The sequence below is a fragment of the Pseudoliparis swirei genome, chromosome 3, assembly GCF_029220125.1.
Source record: "Pseudoliparis swirei isolate HS2019 ecotype Mariana Trench chromosome 3, NWPU_hadal_v1, whole genome shotgun sequence".
NCBI classification, from domain to species: domain Eukaryota; kingdom Metazoa; phylum Chordata; class Actinopteri; order Perciformes; family Liparidae; genus Pseudoliparis; species Pseudoliparis swirei.
This window is the reverse complement of record NC_079390.1, coordinates 3,780,989-3,801,502: the sequence shown is the minus strand read 5'-3', so window position 1 is coordinate 3,801,502 and position 20,514 is coordinate 3,780,989. Positions and strand designations below refer to the sequence as shown.

The window sequence follows — 20,514 nt, the reverse complement described above, 5'->3', positions numbered from 1 at the left end:
TTCCCTCTCTCAAATGTTAATTCATGGGCAGAGAGAAAGAAGTTGGAGGTTTGAAGGTGGCATGACGAATACAAAGTGCTTTTTTTATGCTTAGTCAAAAACACAATAGAGATTTCTATTCTTTTTTTTTTTTTTTTTTTTGAGAGTATAAGTAGAAGCTGTCACACTGCAAAAAAAAAGGGTTTGTCAGATTGAGGTTTATCACTTTAAAAAGCCTAACGTGTGTGATTGTGGTAAAGACCGGTCGTAATTATATAAGGGAACTGCATATTATATAAAAGTAATAATAATAATCAATAAAGACTGTATCTTAATGCTATTCATTCCCAGTTCTTATTCGTAAATCAACTCGTTATGGGGCGTTCGCTCTTCTAACCAAAAATGTTCATCAGCCAATCATGTCCCTGCTGGAAAATTGTATATTTTAAGGTAATTTTAGGGCGAAATCGTTGCACCCTCCTCCATCCCTTTCACCTCCGGTCCTCATGTGCAGTGCCCAGGTTGAGCTCATCACAACTCTACTCCTCTTCATCACATCCAGATCGCCTCTTCTTCATCCCATCGCCACCAAAGGGTATGTAGAGTTGCAAAGCGTCCAGTTTGTATGGGGTTTTGTGTGAACAAGCGGTAAGGTAGAACATTTCGGGAGCACATAGCATGTTATTTTCAATTATTTCTTTTTTAAGTTGAAAGCATATTGCGTTGAAAGCTACCGATTACTTCACGCAGATAGAACGACAACAAAGCTCGAGCCCTCTGGAAAAATCAGAAATGTATTATGAAAATAATGACAATTTTTTTTTATGTGTCAAATAATATATATATAATTGACAAAATACATAATTATGACATAAAAATGTTGCGTGCCATTAAAAAATGCCACACATTGAGTTTATTTCATGAAGCGCCATTTGTAAACAGGTCATACATAAACCAAAGAAATACTCCCGTTGGACCATTCTGAGCACTGTTCTACAAAAGAATGTACCTGTTGTATTACTCATTAGTTTAGTAACTTAACAACGAAGTATTTTGCACATGCTCTACACAAAGGTGAAAGGTCACACACGGTGGTGGCTGGCTGGCAAATGAATCGACCACTCAGGGAAAACCAGCAACAACTTAACATGTCAAGTATCTGGTCTGTACATGGTATATAGTATATAGTATATGGACTAACTTGTTAATATTTGTCATATTTGGGTCAAACCTGGCAAATGTAAGTCCAGTATTCGCTCTCTTTGAACTCAGATCCTTTAAATTTCAATATTCAATGAGGTGTGGTTCTATAAGTCAGCAGGATGCACTTCAAGTATCAAAATGAAAAGTACTGACTATGCAGAATAACGACCCCTGATATGTTCTATTGTCTTAATATTGTGGCAGCCAGCCACGGACGAGACCACGAGGGGAAGTAAGGGATGGGAAATACCGACTGTTCCCTGTACTTCCCCACTGCGGCCCAGAGAGGGAGCCAACGGAACACCGACAGCCAGACGACAAAAGTGAAAACACCTGGGGGTGATTGGAGGCACGGGCCGGCAACCAATCACCACCCGGTACGTGGCAGATAAAAGACAGGACAGAAGCCCACAAGAGGAAAGTGGGGGAGACGACGATACGCCCGATTGAACTAAACCTCTGGTATTGGGAAATAAAAGACTTTGCATTTGATGGTAAATTGGGTGTGGACAGTTTAATTATTAATTTCAGTCACGGGCACCCTGGTGCCACATATGGTGGAGAATGCGGGCATCGCATTCTGACTGAAGATAATGATTAAACCCCCCCAACTACAATGGAATCAAAGGATTTAACGGCGCTGATTGCACAACTCGTGGCTAACAATCAACAGCTCATAGTTAACAATCAACAGCAGCAGACGCGCCACGACCAGACCCTGCTGGTGCAGCAGCAAACCACCGAGCTTCTGCGGACCCAACTCACGGAGCGTTACGAAGCCCAGGAGGAGCAGGCTGGCTATGAGAGGGACCGCCGGGTCCACCCCGCACGCTTCCTCACCAAGCAGACCCCCGCGGATGACATTGAGGTCTTCCTGCTAACCTTTGAGAGGACCGCGGTCAGAGAAGAGTGGCCTATCGACCAATGGGTAGGACTGATTAGCCCATTTTTGTCAGGCATAGCGCAGACCACCTACCAGGACGTAGCCACTGACCCCCTTACCACTTTTGACACCCTAAAACGGGAAATTTTGAAACGCCATGGGTTTACACTGATCACCCGAGCCCAGCGTTACCACGAGTGGGTATTCGACCCCACAGTCACCCTCGAGCACAGATGCATGAGCTAGTGAGGCTTACCAATGCTTGGCTGATCTCAGAGCCAAAACCCTCACTCCCATCGAACGGATCATCATGGACCGATTCATGAGGTCACTTCCCTACGACGCCAAGAAATTGGTGTGTCAACAGAATCCCCAGAGCGTGGACCAGCTGGTGGATCTGCTGGAAGGGTACCAGGCCACCCAGGAGTACTGCGCAGTGGACGGCTGGGAAATACAGAAGCGCCCCAAGCGACAGCCCGAGGAGGGGCCCGTCGTGAGACCTACACAGGAAACACCATGGAGACGGCCCCACCAACCCCGACCACCGAAGGTGTTACGAAAAGGGAGGAGGCCACATCGCCTGGAACTGTCCCCAGAAGGGTGATGTGCACATGGTCTCGCCACCAGCGAGAAACCCGCCGGACGACCCTATGGGTTACTAACCACAGGCTGGGCAGAAGAGACGGGACTCACCGACTCCGGTCACCGCTAACGGGCTAGACGCCATCGCCCTGATAGATTCCGAAGTGGTGACGCTTGGTGCGACCGGAGTTCGCCCAGACCCCTCTCCTGGGAGACACACTGAGTGTCACGTGTATACATGGCGAGCACCGTCAGTACCCCACTACAAACATCACGTTAAAACAATAAAGGGAACATACTGGGCACCGCCCAGGCCTACCAGTAGCCGTGCTCATCGGGCGGGACTTCCCCTCTTCAGACAGCTGTGGCTGCGCCTGGCCAGGAGGGCCGCGGAAGGCCCGAGGCCCTCGGCCCCGCCTCCCAGGCAGCGCCACTCGGCACCCCGCCTCTGTGCGGTGCAGGACGTCGACCAAGGCTCCACCGACCCCATCTCAGAAGGAGAGTCCAGCACCGGGAGGTAGTGGCGGAAGAGGAAGAGGGACCGGGGAGACGAGGGAAGGAAAGGAACCCCGAGGAAGAGGCAGACGCTTCAGCAGAGAGGAAGCCGACCAATGGGACATGTTCCTTCAACAACGACACCGACGTGGGCCCAAGGGCTGAGCCTCTAGCCGACAGATTCGGCTCTGCCCAGCTCGAGGATGTCAACCTCACCAGCGCTCTGCAGCAAGTCTCTGTGATCGACGGGCGACTCGTCGAAGGGGTGAGACAACGTGTATATCCTCACTTTGCCATTAAAAATGCATTATTATACCAGGTTGTCCGGAAAGCCTCCGGAACTAGTGACTTGTTGTTAGTACCACGGCCATTTATCCCCACGGTGCTGCGCTTAGCTCACACTCACCAGCTCGGAGCCCACCTAGGAGTAGAGAAAACCCTAGAGAGGATTAAAGCCAGGTTTTACTGGCCAGGCATAAAGAAAGCCGTAGAAGAGTACTGCCGGAGCTGTCCCGAGTGCCAACAGGTGGCACCCAGACCCCATCACCGCGACCCCTAGTCCCCTTGCCTATAATTGCCGCCGTTTAGTCGAATAGGGATGGACCTGGTCGGGCCACTGCCAAAAGTGCCCGAGGACACCAATACATCCTAGTAGTCCTAGACTACGCCACCAGGTACCAAGCAATTCCCCTCGCACCATGGCCTCCAAGGAATAGCTCGCGAGCTAATGCTAATGTTTTCACGGGTAGGCATCCCCGAGGAAATATTAACAGACCAAGGCACCCCCTTCATGTCCCGAATCATGAAAGACCTATGCCGAGTCATGAACATTACCCAGTTGAGAACGTCAGTATACCACCCTCAGACTGACGGGCTGGTAGAGCGCTTCAACCAGACCCTAAAACAGATGTTGAGGAAAGTTATCGACGCGGATGGAAGGAATTGGGATCAGCTCTTACCACACCTAATGTTTGCCATTCGTGAGGTGCCCCAGGCTTCCACAGGATTTTCTCCCTTCGAGCTGCTATACGGGAGACAACCCAGAGGACTCCTAGACCTGGCCAAAGAAGCCTGGGAGCAACAACCCTCACCCCATCGGACCCTGGTGGAACACGTGGAGGAGGTACAGGAGAGAATGGCCACTATATGGCCCGTGGTAAGAGAACACATGGAGGCCGCCCAGGCCGCCCAAGCCCGTGTCTACAACAGGAGCGCACAGCCCCGGGTGTTGGAGACAGAGTGTTGGTGCTGGTGCCCACCTCGGAGTGCAAGTTCCTGGCCAAATGGCACGGCCCCACGGGGTGATCGAAAAGGTGGGAGAGGTCAACTACCGCATTAGGCAGCCCGGGCGAAGACCACCAGAGAAGGTATATCACATCAATTTGTTAAAAAAATGGGTCGCCCGGGAGGCTGTGTGTGCTGTATCTCTCCCACCAGGCCCGTCAAAAACGGAGGCCGAGTGGTACCTATGGGCGAGCAGCTATCCGAGAGACAACGCCAGGACCTCCGAGAGCTGATCGACCGCCATAGAGATGTGTTCTCACGGAAGCCGCCATACCAACCTTCTGGAACATCACATCATTACCGAGCCGGGAAGAAGGTAAAGCTGAGGCCGGAGGCCGGAGAGAAGCCGTCGGCAAGAGGTTAAACGATGTTACAGAACGGGATCATCGAAGAGTCCCATAGTGAGTGGAGTAGCCCCATTGTGCTGGTCCCCAAAACAGACGGAACCCTCAGGTTCTGTAATGATTTCCGGCAACTAAACCTGATATCCAAGTTCGACGCATACCCCATGCCTAGGGTGGACGAGTTGATCGAGCGGCTGGGGACCAGCCGATATATCACCACCCTAGACCTGACCAAGGGGTACTGGCAGGTACCCTATGCCAGCGGCCCGGGAGAAGACCGCCTTCATCACCCCCGACGGGTTGTTCCACTACCTAATGCTCCCGTTTGGCCTACATGGAGCCCCGGCCACCTTCCAGAGGCTGATGGACCGGCCCTCCGGCCCCACCAGAAATATGCAGCAGCCTACATAGATGATATTGTCATCCATGGGGAGGAGTGGGGGACCCATCTCCAGCAGGTCACCGCCGTGCTGAGAGCCCTGAGAGGGGCCGGGCTGACCGCCAACCCCAAGAAGTGTCGCCGGGACGCAGATTACCTGGGGTTTACAATAGGGCGTGGATGCGTCAAACCCCAGGCAGGCAAGGTCGAGGCGATACGAAACTGGCCCCGGCCCCAAACCAAAAAGCAGGTGCGAACCGTGGGGCTCACCAGCTATTACCGCAGTTTGTCCCCATTTCTCCTCCCTCGCAGCACCCTCACGGACCTCACCAGGAGCCGGCTGGCCGACCGGATCCTGTGGACAGAAGAGACGGAGAAGGCATTCCAAGAGCTCAAAGAGGCGCTCTGCTCAGGACCAGTGTTGGTGACCCCCGATTTCTCCAAACCCCTCATCGTCCAGACAGACGCATCGGAAACAGGGGTGGGTGCCGTTCTATCACAGCTGCAAGAAGGAGGAACACCCCATTACGTATATCAGCAGAAAACTGCTACCCGAGAACAAAACTACTCGACGATCGAGAAAGAATGTTTAGCCATTAAATGGGCGTTGGAAGAGTTAAAATATTATTTGTTGGGACGGCACTTCACCCTTGTCACGGACCACGCCTCTCGTCTGGATGTCAAGGAACAAAGAAACTAATGCCAGGGTCACTCGCTGGTTCCTGTCCCTTCAATCCTTTGCCTTCTCCGTCGTCCACAGGTCCGGGGCGCGCATGGGAACGCGGATGCCATGTCCCGGAGAGACGCCTTGGGATGGGCCGCCCGCCTCCCGGTTGGAGCTGAGGAGGGGTGTGTGGCAGCCAGCCACGGACGAGACCACGAGGGAAGTAAGGGATGGGAAATACCGACTGTTCCTGTACTTCCCCACTGCGGCCCAGAGAGGAGCCAACGGAACACCGACAGCCAGACGACAAAGTGAAAACACCTGGGGGTGATTGGAGGCACGGGCCGGCAACCAATCACCACCCGGTACGTGGCAGATAAAAGACAGGACAGAAGCCCACAAGAGGAAAGTGGGGGAGACGACGATACGCCCGATTGAACTAAACCTCTGGTATTGGGAAATAAAAGACTTTGCATTTGATGGTAAATTGGGTGTGGACAGTTTAATTATTATTTCTCAGTCACGGGGCACCCGCCGGGTGCCACAATATGTATTACTAATGCTATCGCAACTTGAAAGCAGCATTTTATTATTAATTGGTAAGACTAATTTCAACTATGTAATGAGCTGTTGGCAGTGGTGGAATGCACACGTGTTTTTCCAGCATTCGGTACTTTATATTTCAGCTGTATTATATTGTTCTCTTTATTTGACTACATTTATTTGAGACTTATAGTTACCAGTTGCAATACATGGTGAATCTGATTGGCCTATCATTCATTACTATACTTATCTCCATTAAATGCTCTTACATGTATTTTTTTGTGATAAAAAACAACAACAGGCGTTTATTTAAATGACAATCTTTGTTGATTATTAATTTACGTAAGAATTCAGGACTTTTCTTTTTACTTTACTTCTGCAGTCTATTGCAATCAATCAAGTTTGATAATATAATGTATGCTTATATGTAAACAAACTAGGCACATTTGATAGCAAAAAAGTACAACGTAGAATAAAATGGAATTATTATTTATTATTATTATTATTATTTATATAATAAGTATTGTTCTTGCAAAAAGTTTTTTTTAATTTTCTCCACTGGTAACTTTTATCAGAGGATGTTAAATGTTAAAGCTTTGGTATGCTGGATATTGTTCTTATTTTTTATATAAGATACTGTTTTACCACCGGATTTTATATTAATAGCACACATAACATTACAAACTTATTGTTCATGTCTAGGTGGAAATAACTGGAACACTGTTCTCTCCTCACATTAGGACATAAGGAAATATAGATGATGGGATTTTGCCGATAAAATACAATGGAATGAAAATATAATACAATAAAGCGAAACATAGAAGATTTATGGACAGTGACTCGCCCCGTCAACAAATGTCTACAATTGCCAAATAAATTAGAACATAGCATTATCAATGTCTTCAGGGCTTTAAAGCCTTTAACTACTAAAAGCATATATGAAAAGAGCCCGTAAAATGTGTAATTTCATCCTGAGATCCACACCCTAGAAGTTTTAGTGCCATTGTAATGACTACAGCCAATAAAACCTGGTGTCCTTGTGTTTGCACATTATAAGTATGGAAACAATAAAAAAAAAAAAGTAAAAAATCAGGGGTGGGTACTGAAAGTTTTTTTTTGCAGGAAGTGGAAAGAAGGATGATGAGAGTCATACAGAAAAGTGAAGGAAGTTATAAAAGTATGTGAAGTATATAAGAGCCACTTTAGATGAGCAGTGCTTCACAGTCTCATGTCACACACAGGGAACATCGCAAAGACCAAAAATAAGAAGTCGTTGTTGGGTAAGAGCTTCTTTCATGTGCAAGCTATTATAAATAAAAGCTACATTTTATTTAGTTTATTTCAAAAGTTTATTGTACGGGTATAAAGGCAAAGCATTTGGTCCTGTGTTTCTGGAAGTGATAGTAACTCATATTGTTTGTTTTGAAGCAAACTGTAAAATAAACTGTCTGTTTTTAGGAAACATGGACCGCATTTATATAACAATCTCTTCCAATGAGAAGGTTTTTATACATTTAATTCTCGGAATCACAAACAAACACTCAATATAAGAACAATTTATTGGAAATGTTCTTTAATGCTAAAAGATCTTATAAAGATCTCACTTGGATGTAAATGTTTGAAACCACAAATTGTATCAGCTTTATAAGAAGAATATCGGGAGTTTATTTATGTTTTAAACAACAATTTCTTGCAAACGGCCTTTTCTTGACAATCCATCGTCATCGTGTTACTCAAAATGTAAATTATTTGATCCAGTTTTCTCTAATTGTGAGGTTTGGCCTGCAAAGAAACTTAGATCGACTGAAACAGAGGAAGTAAATTGTAAAACATTTTTTACTGAGGATAAAAAATTCTAAATAAAAGAATAATATGTTAAGTGCTGTTTGTGTCACAGATATTGGAAGGCTAACGAGGTGGGAAAAAACATTTGAGAATAATCAGGCAAGGCAAGTTCGACAACAATTTATAGTTCTTGATAAAAAAAAACGAAGTCCTAGAAGCAGATTTAAAGAAAAAAAAATTATATAGATTGAATTCATTTTGATGACGTTAAGAGCGGGATTTTTTATTTTATTTATTTTTAATTTATTTGTATTGCATTTATTTTTAATGTTTTTGTCTGAGTACCTTTGTCTACGTACAATGTGTACATATTTTCCTTTGCATGTGCATATCTCGAAAACCAATAAAAGATTTGATCACCAAAAAAAGAGCGGAAATCTCGGTGAATCTATATTCAATTAATATTTTAATAAACTCTGTATATGTTTGCTCTTTCTGATGATCTTTTCCTCTCCTTCAGGTTTATCCAAGAAAGAGTAAAATGAAGATGACATCCAGACCACTTCTTTTTCATTTGCTCCTGTTCTGTGCAACCCAGACATCCGGTAAGCCATCTGGAAATTATCCGAGTAAAAGATTTTAATGTATTTTTCGTCGACACTTTTGTGCAATCTGAGCTTTCACTGCTTCACTCAGCCATCCATTAGACGTTCTCTCTCCCCCGTTTCATTTCCTAAGGTGTCGAGATCCAGTCCGTCCCGGCAGTCAACGCCGACGGCGTCATAGAGACGGAGCTGGAGAAGTCCGTGTCTCTGGTGTGTCGGCCTGACGGCGGCCACGACGCTCCGGTTGACGACGATCTGGTCTGGCTGAGGAACGGCGCCGTCGTCAGTCTGAGGGAAGGAAACAGGAAGGGTCGCAGCAGCGTGTGCGTCACGCCCGTCGTCCACGACGACGACGGGGCCACGTTCAGCTGCCACCTGAGCAAAAACGCCACGGTCACGGCCTCCGTCACCCTGAATGTCACATGTGAGGAACCCCATCACGGGAAACATCGGAATTGTGTTAAATATAGCAACTAATAACTGACATTTAGCTATTAGGTTATTTTCATCTTTCAATCTGTGGGTTAGCATCTTTCAATCAGGGGTTTGGCGGTTCAATCCCCGCCCTAGCCCTAATGTGTCCTTAAGCAAGACACTTAACCAGTGGTGCCCAAACTACGGCCCGTGGGCCGAATCCGGCCCGCCTCCACATGTGACCCGGCCCCCTGAACAATACCAGAGACGCGTTCCGATTTATTATTTTTTTCACCCGGCCCGCTGCCGTTGAGATTGCAGTGAGACGCGGAGAAAATGTGGAGTGGTGCTCTTCGCAATAAAACATCTTTGATGGGACGTGTCGCGTCTCGGCCAATCAGCGTTCAGATGTCCACAGCGTTTGGGAAGTTAGGTTAGCTTGAATGTTAGTCCGCTACATCTGCTGCTGTCACGCTGCACGGTGTAGCGATACTAACTAAGTACGTAAGTAAGTAACGTTATGTGGCCCTCTCAGAAAAAAGTTTGGGGACCCCTGCACTTAACCATGAAATACTCCTTGTAGCTGCATCTATGGTGTATCAATGTAACATGAGTGTAAGTCGCTTTAGATAAAAGCGTTAGCTAAATATAATGTAATGAAGTATAACTATTAAATGGACCGCCATGAAACTTTGTACATATATTTAGGGTCTTCAAAGGACTCGGACGATCCCTTGACTTTCCCTTTAATGCCACCATCCCCAAAAGATCTCACTCTAACCGCCCGATTGACATGAGGTGGCGTTGCTCTTCAGATCACCCGCAGCTCTCGGGGTCCGAGGACGTCGCAGTGGAAGAAGAGGCCGAGCTCGTCCTGCGGTGCGATATCTTGGCCAACCCTCCCGTCTCGTCCGTGTCTTGGACCCTGAATGGAAGCGCGGTGGATCTGTCGGCGGGCGGCTTCTCGTTGGCCGTCGACGGCTTCGCGAGCCAGCTCGCCGCCGCCGGCGTGGAGAAGAGCGTGCACGAAGGCACATACCGGTGCACGGCAACGTCTCCTCTCTACGGCGAATACGGCAAGCGGTTCAGTGTCACGGTAACAGGTCAGCTCATGCGATCGGTGTAGAGTAAAAAAATTGAAATAATGAATCAGTGAGTGGGGACAGAAGTTGGGGTTGATCATCGTCCTCCTCTTCATCCGTAGAAAAGACATTTAAGTTCCCACTGATGCCCATGGTAGCAGGGATAGTGGTGGTGTGCGCCACTGTGCTGTTCGCTGTTGTCTCTCGGTGGAACAGAATTACAAAGGTAACACACACAAACACACACACACACACACACTCACACACACACACACTGCACTATACAGCACGAGACTGACCCTGACTACAGAGTGAACCTCCTCATGCTTCATTTCTCTTTTGACAGTGCTGCAAGTAGGTCGAGCCCAGCTGACATTACCAGTAAACTGTATGTATAAACAACGACGACGACGACGATGATGAGGATGAGGATGATGAGGATGATGTCAACGATGCACGTTAGCGTATGGTGGCATCTGGAAGTTTTTTAACACCTTTTGGAACGAGCGTTGACTGCTTTCATTGGAACAGTTGGCACTATTCTTCTTTCTACTTTACTTTTGCGTGCCGGAGACAATCCAATTTTATCATATTTTATATTTTCTTAACCCTCCTGTTGCCTTCGGGTCAATTTGACCCGATTCAATGTTTCACCCTCCTGTTACCTTTATATTTACTGACATATTTTACCCTTGGGGTCAATTTGACCCCAGCTATTAAAATCTCCAGAAAATTATTAGAATTAATATTGTTTTCCAAGTTTAAGTGTGAGGCACTTTATGTTTGTTTGTTGACGACCGAAAGAACACCGACATTAAACATTGAATCGGGTCAAATTGACCCGAAGGCAAATATTTTGTCGTTTTGAGAATTTTTGGTTGATTTTTTTTCTTGCATGCTGAGCGTTTGAAGCCCAATTGCACTCCTTTACCTTTACCTCCTTACTTTATGTGACTGTCAAATCTGAAGCTAGGGGACAGCTAGCATGTTAACACAGAGACTTGACTCAACCTATCCTGGTGGGAAAACTCATTCAGGATTTTGCAGAAGTTAAACAAGATTGAACTTAAATTTAAATAGTCATGAGAGATGCAGGTATGTGGATGTTGTCTTTGGACAAAGCCAGGTAGGTATATCCACTAGTTGTGTTTGTGCTAAGCTAAGCGAACCGGCGGCTGGCAGTAGATGTTTACCGTACAGACGTGAGAGCCTTCTTATTTAAATATTTGCAATAAACCAAATAGACCAAAGAGGTTTTTTTGTTTTTTTTGGTAATCTTCCAAAATGTAGCATGCTATCAGTTGTAATGATCTTTGGATCACAGCAGGGCGATGACCTTCAATATGACCTTCAGAGCATCCTTAAACGAGTCACTTTTCACAGTGCGATGCACTTCTGCCTGTTTCTGGTTAATATCTTTTTCGAATTCCTCGCCTACCTTGTTCTCTAGATTCCACATGAACTTTAACTTCTGACTCAACAATGCAATCAAGGCTTGTTAAAATCATGTTATACATTTACTCTTCGTGAGACAAGAGAACGGGACGACCATGAGGGTCAAGGTCTAGATTGTTGCATTTGACCAATAAAAAAACCACTTAAAAAGTTCACATAAAACGGTGGAATACGGAACGTGGATCGTAACCTGTCGGACCAGATTGCACATGTGTGAGTGTTATTGAAGACGAGTTGAACTGAAGGTGTTAACTTGGGGAAGAAGCTGCCTGGTTATGCTTGCAGCTTTGAATAGTTAAGAAGTTACTTATGTGGTCCTTTCCTATGTTTATACATGTTGTGTCCGAAGATCAGCAATTATTAATACTGTGAAGTTGTGATTGCTTCTCGGAAAATTGTCAGAGTTCCTGTTTGCTAATTCCATGCAGAAATGATATTGTTTATGTTGCACAAAGCTTTGGTTATGTTTGCTAGTTTATTGATATATCTATGTATATTTTACACTGGAGCGCAGGCTTGGTAATGCCTTTATTAAATCACCACTGGCTAAAGGTGGACCAAAGCTCTGGTGCTTGGAAGCTTTTTTTCACATGCAGGTCTGTAGCAACACCTGCTGGTCTCTTCACTTTAAACCATGCTCTATCCCTGATTAATGAATGTCTGTGTAAATGTGCAAATTAAGAAATAATGAAATATTAACATGAGAAAGAGATGAGCTTCACAGTGTATCGGTAAGGAAGGTGTCTTCCTCGTGGATGTACAATACGATTGACAAAATATTTTTAGAATGTCATTATACAAGTAACAACACCAACTGGCCCAAAAACGTGCTAAATTGACCACTTGTTATGTTTTGGTAATAAAACTGAATATTATAAACTTCACAAAGATCATCTTTATTTGACAGATTACATGAGATTGTATCTGAAATAACGGTATAGCCAAAAGAAAATGTGGACATTGGAGAGATATATCAGAAAAGTTGTGACATGGCGATGGTGATATTAGATAGATAGATAGATAGATATATACTTTATTAATCCCCAAGGGGAAATTTGTCGTAGCAGTAGCAGCACCAATAAACCAAACACACATGAATACAAAATAAAAAATAAATATAAAAACAGGGATGAAAGATATAGAAGCATACAAAGCAAAATATAAAATAAAATATATATGTATATATACAACATATATGCATACACAATACACAATACTAATGACAATTAAACTAAATATAAAAACACCAAATTATAGTGATGAGGATAGGATTACGTTTTTATTACAGAGATGTATGCAATCAATCTGCAATCAAAGAAAGTCTCAATTTCCCACGGATTTATAGAAACTAAAACGTGTACAAAACATTAAAATGTTGTATATGTGCATTTGTCTTATTAGTGTTGATGTATGTTATGTGTCTCATACTGTAGGTACACTTTTCTTTTCCTTATATGTGAATAGTTTTTATCCATACGTCACCGTCCATCTAACAATGAATCTTAATTGCATTATGTTATTGGACATTTTGTAATTTCAGGCTGCCTTCAAAAAAATTGTGACAGCAGTTAAAAATGTAGCCTCTCTTGCTCACTTACAGTTTTACTGTTAATTGGTGTGCATTGCCCTGTAAAAAGTAAACAAATAAAATAGTGCTTCAAACGAACAACAACAAAACAAAACAACTTCTGTCATCTTTAATTACGTCATTTTTTGTCTCCAAATATGATAATAATAACCATATAGACTCCTATGATAACCAGCCCACACACCGAGACGTAACCCCCCCCCCCCTACGTATAACGTGTGACGTCATTATGTGGGCTTGAAGGGCGTGGCTTCGTGCGGTCTGAGGTCCACCGCCAAATTCAAACGGTGGAAGAAAGAAGCCGCAGCTGAAGAAGAAGAAGATCCTCGCAACTGGTACTTTGAGGTGAGCCAGCGGACAGAAAGCCGGTCAGGTAGTTGATAGTTTAACCTAACGTTACATTATATAACATTAGCTAAGCCCAACTGGCGTAATGACGTCGGCCAACGATAAACTAACGGTGCGTTTGCGATCCTCGCTCTTGTTTGTGAATGACAATCTCTTGAACTCGTTTAGTTGTTAAGAGTTTGCATTTAGTAACCTAACTATCCTTCCGGAAGATTTGACGAAGAATATACTAGTTCGCTGTTATTTGCTCCTTCCGGTTGTGTTTTTGGAAAAACCTTGAAAGTAAAATAAAACAAGTCAGTCCGCAAAGCTACAAGTCCGTATTTAAACAATAGCCGCGAAGCTTTCACTAACACGATTAACTCTCACGGGGCACTTCCGGTCCTTCATCAACATTTAGCACGCAGAAATAATCGCATATAAACAGATAATTGTGCAGTACTTTCTTACAACACAACTTACTCACTCTGATATTGTTATTAAAAAAGTGTGAAGAGTTAAACTTTACGTGTTTTTCATATTATAATTTTAATCGGCCCTTTTTTATTTGAATTACGTCCTGTTTTGTGTGGCATTGTCATCCTCGGCTCATCTATTCATTAATAATAAATACCACGTCATAATTTTAGTGATGTGTGAGTATTCAAATCGCTTTTTTGGACTAATGAATGGTCCTAAAGGCATTAATTCAATCTGCATGTAACACATAACATATGATCACATAGAGAAAAATAAAATCCTGACATTTGAGAAGCTGACACCAGAGTATTTTTTCCAGTTAAATGATTAATTGCTTATCAAAGATGTTGCGTAATGCTAATCTGCTGTAACAGCGTGTTTATTGTTGTCCTTAATCTCCCCTCCCCTCTTGCAGGTAAACTCAGTCAATATGACATCTTCAGTGATGGATGGAGTAGGTAAAGCCGTCGTGGGATTGTGGCGAGTGCATACGGTCCTGGATGAGTCTGACAACGCGGAGAGCTCCCCGGAAGACCCCGACCGCTTCCGCAAGCTCCGCTCTTCATCTTCACTGAACTCTCTGCGGATGACTTTGCGCAAGCGGCTCCCGCTGCGTTCTGTCCAGACCAACTCCCTCCCAGAAAATCAAACTGTGGAACCTATGGAAACCCAGAAAGAGCCGCCAAAGCCCAATGCAGTCCGCAAGCTCACGCGCAGCGCCCGGAACTCCGTTACTGAAGTCTATCAGGTAGGTTCTCGGTCCGAAACCTGTGTGCATACTTTGTTAATTCAGTTTATGACCAACATGAATGCTAATCGAGCACAGTGTGTATTCGTGTCTCCCTCCTCATCATCCGGTGTCCTTTTCCTCCCTTAATCAGAGGCTGCAGAGGACAAGAGAGTTTTCACGTGACGAGTGTTTGGTGGCGACCCCGGGTCAGACATGTGACGGGGAAGAACCTGCCGCGTCGACTTCCCGCACCCCGAGACGCACACCCGGCCGAGCGGCAACACCCAGACGCACACCCGGCCGAGCGGCGACGCCCCGCCGTACCCCTGGCTCCAGAGGAAGAAGGACTCCAGAGTCTGGCGTTCGAGGGGTGAAAAAGGGAGGAGGACGGAGGCAGCTGGTCCGCATGGCTGCATTACAAAGTCCTTTTGCCTCTCCCAACACACAGAACCAGAGGAAGTAAGTCTCCTGACATTCGTTTACACCGTGCTTTTTAAAAATTTTATCTGCTACTCTGGTTTATGTGATACCTGTTTTGTTTTTCTTCCTTAACAGAAAGTTTGACAGCGATTTGGAGTCGGTGTCCAGTGGAATCAGGAGGCTCAAACATCTGTCCAAGGCCTTTGACAACATAATTGGCAGAGACAACAGGTAGAGCATCTTCATTTTGAGTATTCACTATTAACCACTGATTGTGTGGTGTTTCTTAATATTGCTGTTCTTTCATTTTAGTGGCTTTTACATTTTGAGTGTTTTTTTACCTTGCGAGTAATTCTGAATAACGGCATTTCTGTCCGTGTGAATGAATGCGTGTTGCTGTTTTTAGGTGAATGAGAGTGTTGTGCGTGTTCGAGGAATCCATCGCTCTATTTTCTGTTCTGCAAAAATATTCTGCACAAAGGAGGCCACAGAGACGCATGATCACCCCACCCAGCCAGAGAGTCCCCCGACAGATCTCCTCCCCCTCCCCCGACACACATTCTTCCCGGCTGGATTTGAAACTGTATTCGACAGATAAGGGGACTGAGGGGCGGAGAGAGAGAGAGAGAGAGAGAGAGAGAGAGAGAGAGAGAGAGAGAGAGAGAGAGAGAGAGAGAGAGAGAGAGAGAGAGAGAGAGAGAGAGAGAGAGAGAGAGAGAGAGAGAGAGAGAGAGAGAGAGAGAGAGAGAGAGAGAGAGAGAGAGAGAGAGAGAGAGAGAGAGAGAGAGAGAGAGAGAGAGAGAGAGAGAGAGAGAGAGAGAGAGAGAACAGAAATGTGCTAAAGAGAGGTCGCAGGACAGATTTACATCACTTCCTGTGTTGCCGTTCAAAATGCTGAATCGGGGTCTTGACCAATCCAAAGACAGGGTTCGTACGGTCGTGGAAAACCTGGAAAAGTCATGGAATTTTAAAATGGTAATTTCCAGGCCTGGAAAAGTCATGGGAAAAAATTAAATCATAAAAGTTTGGGAAAAGTCATGGAAATGTGTTATAATCACATGTTTATTTACGCCGAGTTTGAAATAATTATTATGTTTTTTAAAGAAAGACGCTTAAAATATAAGCCGGCGTACGCTGTCAATACGCAAAATGTTCTAAATTTGTTCTGTTTATACCGAGTTTTCAGTTTAGTCGTGGACATTTGTTTTAAAGTCATGGAAAAGTCCTGGAGATCCATTGTTCAAAATGTGTAAGAACCCTGCCAAGATAATAAAGAGGCGCCGTGGTCTGTTATCGGTTTGCTTCACATGTGGCCTCAAGTTTTCTTTTCCTTCTACAACAGGCGGTTCAACTATTCCCTAATTGTGGAGTAGGGAAGAAGGTAAACCCACACATCCAAACATTACGCTTCTAAAAACCAGCTGAGTTGTGGAAACCTGTGCTCTGAGTGGAACTAATTGTGTGAAATGAAAGGCATGTGCTGCTGTGTGTGTGTGATTGTGAAAGCCTCTGGCCTGTTGCAATGAAAAGACTCTTTTTGTGACTCGTGATTTATTGGCATTGTCCAGGAAAAGGATGCTCTTGTCTGTCACTTCCTTACTCCTTTACTGCTTTATTGACTCCTTATCAGCTGACATGCTTTCTCGTACTCACCAGGCTATCTGCAAGTAATAATCTGAATGTGTTTAATCTAAATTCAAGGTCATGAATATATACCAACATGGTACTACCAAAGCGCCTCTTTAACATCGTGTTACTAGATTTAACATTGAGAAACATTGTCCCCTGATAGGTCAACAATTGCTTTCATTTTGGTTATAACTATATTAAAGCCCCCTTTTCATAAACAAAATGCAGCTCAAACTCCCTTTTAAAAATAAAAGTAACAACCAAAACCAAAACTTTTATAACTCAGGGCTCCAGACTAACTTTTTTAACTAGGAGCACAGTCGCTCCTAACTTAAAATGTTAGGGGCGCAAGCAGAAAATTTAGGGGCGCACTTTTTCCTGGGTCAAAATGGGTCTTGGGTGGTCCCAAAAAAAAATTTTGCGCGCCATGCGCGCACCTTCTATTCATACAGTCGAGCTATTGAGTGCGTGATCAGCAGCTGGCCGCTCTGCCGTGATACGCGCACACAGGTGAGCACACCTCCTTGAAACATACTATTGAGAACATATTCGCTGACATGAACCTGATGAACACAGTTGTTTTGTTTTTCAACGCAGACTTTTTTTGCCTTAGGCGCGGGATTTGTCATAGGCGCCGGAAAACGGCTTAGGCGCCCAAATTTTCTCTGCAGGAAAAACCCTGACACACTATAAACCAACTTGCAAAGTTTTCCCATCATTTTTACTGTATTACTGATAAATAATTTGACAATATACAATCTTATGCCTGTTTGCCTTCATGAACTGCAAAACATTCACAACAGAGAACTCTTCAGAAGTTACTGTATTGAGTTTAAACATATTTGAAGAGAAAACATACCGTGAGCATGTGCATGTTGCACTTCGATGTGGCCAATCAAAACATTTGTTGGTTTCTAGAGATGCACCGATCAGGTTTTTGGTGCCGATCACCGATCACTGAAATCAGTATCTGCCGATCACCGATAATACCGATCACTGAAATCAGTATCTGCCGATCCGATAATACCAATCACCGATCACGGTGTTGATTGAAGCATTCTATTTATTGTGTAGCATTATTGCCTAGGACTATGAGGAAATACATATATAAAGCAACTCAAACATTAAAGAAATTACCGATTTCTTTAAACATTTAGAACTTTTACTTTGAAAAATTTCCTAATTGATACATTAAAATTGTTTGATTGCTATTAGGATTTCAGATATGTATGGAACACATCTGCATCATTCATTTCCTGGAACTCTTGGGGAAATCTATATACAGGACTTTTCTTAACATACAAAAGACTGACTAATTTTTATAAACTCTTCCTTGGTACAGTAAACATTTTAATGTTAGCATAATTTAAGCTAAATCTCAGAAACTATCTATAAAGATACAACATCAGTTCATTGTTTACTTTTATATGTTAGTGTATGATTTGTCGACATCTTATTTTGATAAACGGATGTTGTTTCACGTGGTTCTTTCCGCTAACTTTGCAAAACCGGATGTTGTCACTTAAATCCTTCCGCTAACGTTATCAAAACCCTCGCGCGCTCCAGATCGAATGCGTTTACCGTGAGCATCAGTCTATAAGGGCTCAGACATGTGAGAGTCGGCTGAGTTGACCCAGAGATTCAACTCGGGGGACGGGGACGCCGCTCGGTGGTGAGGATCCCCTCGTGGACCTCTCACTCTGCGGCCCTCGCCCTCGTTGTGTCTCCGTTGCGGTGCGCCTCTTTTCACACATTAGCCCCCCCCCCTCTCACACACAGGCCAGCCTTCTTCTTCTTCGGTTTTCGTCTCCTTTCTTCTTCTTCTGGAGTTAATGTCGGTTAGCAAACCAGTCATTCAGGCATTACCGCTAACTATAGTGGGCTGAAGTGTAGAACAAGTTTGTAAACAACAAAAATATTTAATAACAAAAAAAAGAAATCTGCTAATTTACTGGTCGCAAATGCGCGAGTTGATGAAAAATTTACTCGCACTGTGTCTAATTTTAGGCGCAAAATGCGACCATTTGGTCGCAGTTTGGAGCCCTGTAACTGTATTTTTTTTTTTAGATAAACTTAAAGTAAATTGATGAAGCCGTTGGACATTTTAATAACACTTGCAGTCGTTCTCTCTCTTTCTCTCTCTTTGCAGAACCAGTACAAGGGAATGTTCTGGAGGAGCAGTGATGAGGAAGTTGGACCCCAGCGGTAAACTCAGTCGCTCAAACCTCACACGGCGAGCCGCGAACCTCTCCAACACCCTGGGAGGCTGGGCCCACACGGCCGTGAGCACCATTCACAAACCCACCTGAACTACGTGCGTGTGTGTGTGTGTGTGTGTGTGTGTGTAGGACACAGGACCTTTTGGTAGCCATGTTTCACATTTATCTTTATTGAGGTATCAGTTACATTTTACTTGTAGTGTTGTCGGTATGATACTGGGAGACTGTTACATGGCAGCTTGTCTTTCTTTTCTCGTATACACACGTGTGTAACACTCGAGGGATTCTTGTGTGTTTGCACGTCTCAGGTTAGCTCGTGTGGGTCAAATATCCTCATTGTAGCTACCAAAGGGTTTCTGTATTGTATATGTTCCTCTCTTAGCTGCTACAACCAAATGTATAAGTTACATTTTCCAGATACTAATATTATAGTTTTGTATTATCTCTTTTTTCTAGTTTTTATAATTATCTTTATAAGAAAAACATTGTATTTCAGAACCAACACTAAAGTTACTGACGGATGGGAAATGCATTTTCCTGTCCTTTATACATATGCAATAATGTTACTAATATTTGTTAGTCCTTTTTTAAAATGTCATTTGATAATGCCAAAATGTGAAGGGACTCTTTTTTATATCATAGTATTTGAGTGAACGTTTCCTTTTCCTCATATTTTTCCTTGAGGCAGGGGTTCACACTTCTAACTGCCCGTGGACTATTCATGCATTATTACTTTATACATAAAAAATGTAATGGGTTAAGATGTTAAGACTTGTGACCTGATGTTATGATTATGTTATAAAGCCATATCCAGCAGGCTATTAGTGTTGTGATACGTTTCCCCTCTCTGCCATTACGATGTATCGGTACCCCTTTTCTGCAGTAACCAGATAAAGAGAGATGTTGCGCCTAGATGTGTGTGTGTGTGGGGGGGGGGGGGGGGGGGTCACAATAAAACTGAAGTTTCAACAACCCAAAAGTTTTGTCTTTTTATACCTCCATTCCTGCAACAGCTGTGCTCACATCCATTATGTTTTTGGGGTGTCCGTCCATATGAACCCATGTGGTGGGTCCGGTCCATTCTCATGAAAACGATCACTCGGGAACACCTGAAAGAAATTGTCCTCAAATCTGGTTCAGATTTCCATTTGGACTAAAGGATAACCTGATTACATTTGAGAGGTTAAAGGTCATTGGGATAGACATTATATGCAAAATGCAACCTGACTTGTTGACGGAGGCACACAACTCCGATGCTCTGCTTCTAGTTTATTATTTACAGCAGTTCGATCCTCTGCACATCACATTCGGTGGTCGAATGTAAATTAGCTGAAGATCTTTAACAGAAAGAAACTTTTAATGTCATTGCAGCATGACGGATGACTCATTCTTTTTAGTAAGGATTTAGTAATTGGATGAAATTA

The 20,514-nt window shown here is 44.1% G+C and overlaps 2 protein-coding genes across 2 annotated transcripts; both read left to right on the top strand.

The window, feature by feature from the left end:
- Positions 1–522: 522 nt before the first annotated feature.
- tmigd1 (transmembrane and immunoglobulin domain containing 1) lies at positions 523–10,975 on the top strand. The gene is made up of 7 exons (XM_056409497.1): positions 523–574; positions 7,598–7,636; positions 8,662–8,746; positions 8,880–9,170; positions 9,976–10,263; positions 10,365–10,468; positions 10,589–10,975. The coding sequence occupies exons 3-7, from the start codon at positions 8,683–8,685 to the stop codon at positions 10,598–10,600; spliced, it is 759 nt and encodes a 252-aa protein (XP_056265472.1). The 5' UTR covers positions 523–574; positions 7,598–7,636; positions 8,662–8,682; the 3' UTR covers positions 10,601–10,975.
- A 356-nt stretch (positions 10,976–11,331) lies between these two features.
- Positions 11,332–20,004, top strand: LOC130191639 (protein PIMREG-like). Its single transcript, XM_056411294.1, has 6 exons — positions 11,332–11,337; positions 13,529–13,630; positions 14,508–14,840; positions 14,974–15,281; positions 15,378–15,473; positions 19,021–20,004. The coding sequence occupies exons 1-6, from the start codon at positions 11,332–11,334 to the stop codon at positions 19,178–19,180; spliced, it is 1,005 nt and encodes a 334-aa protein (XP_056267269.1). The 3' UTR covers positions 19,181–20,004.
- The last annotated feature ends 510 nt before the right edge of the window (positions 20,005–20,514 follow it).

What these genes read in the sequence shown, in the direction of transcription:
- tmigd1 (XM_056409497.1), top strand. Translation starts at nt 8,683, where the DNA reads ATGAAGATGACATCCAGACCACTTCTTTTTCATTTGCTCCTGTTCTGT. An exon ending in CTGTGCAACCCAGACATCCG is followed by an intron (nt 8,747 to 8,879) that starts GTAAGCCATCTG and finishes TCATTTCCTAAG; the next exon opens with GTGTCGAGATCCAGTCCGTC. An exon ending in CGTCACCCTGAATGTCACAT is followed by an intron (nt 9,171 to 9,975) that starts GTGAGGAACCCC and finishes GTTGCTCTTCAG; the next exon opens with ATCACCCGCAGCTCTCGGGG.
- LOC130191639 (XM_056411294.1), top strand. An exon ending in CTCGCAACTGGTACTTTGAG is followed by an intron (nt 13,631 to 14,507) that starts GTGAGCCAGCGG and finishes CCCCTCTTGCAG; the next exon opens with GTAAACTCAGTCAATATGAC. An exon ending in CCGTTACTGAAGTCTATCAG is followed by an intron (nt 14,841 to 14,973) that starts GTAGGTTCTCGG and finishes TCCCTTAATCAG; the next exon opens with AGGCTGCAGAGGACAAGAGA.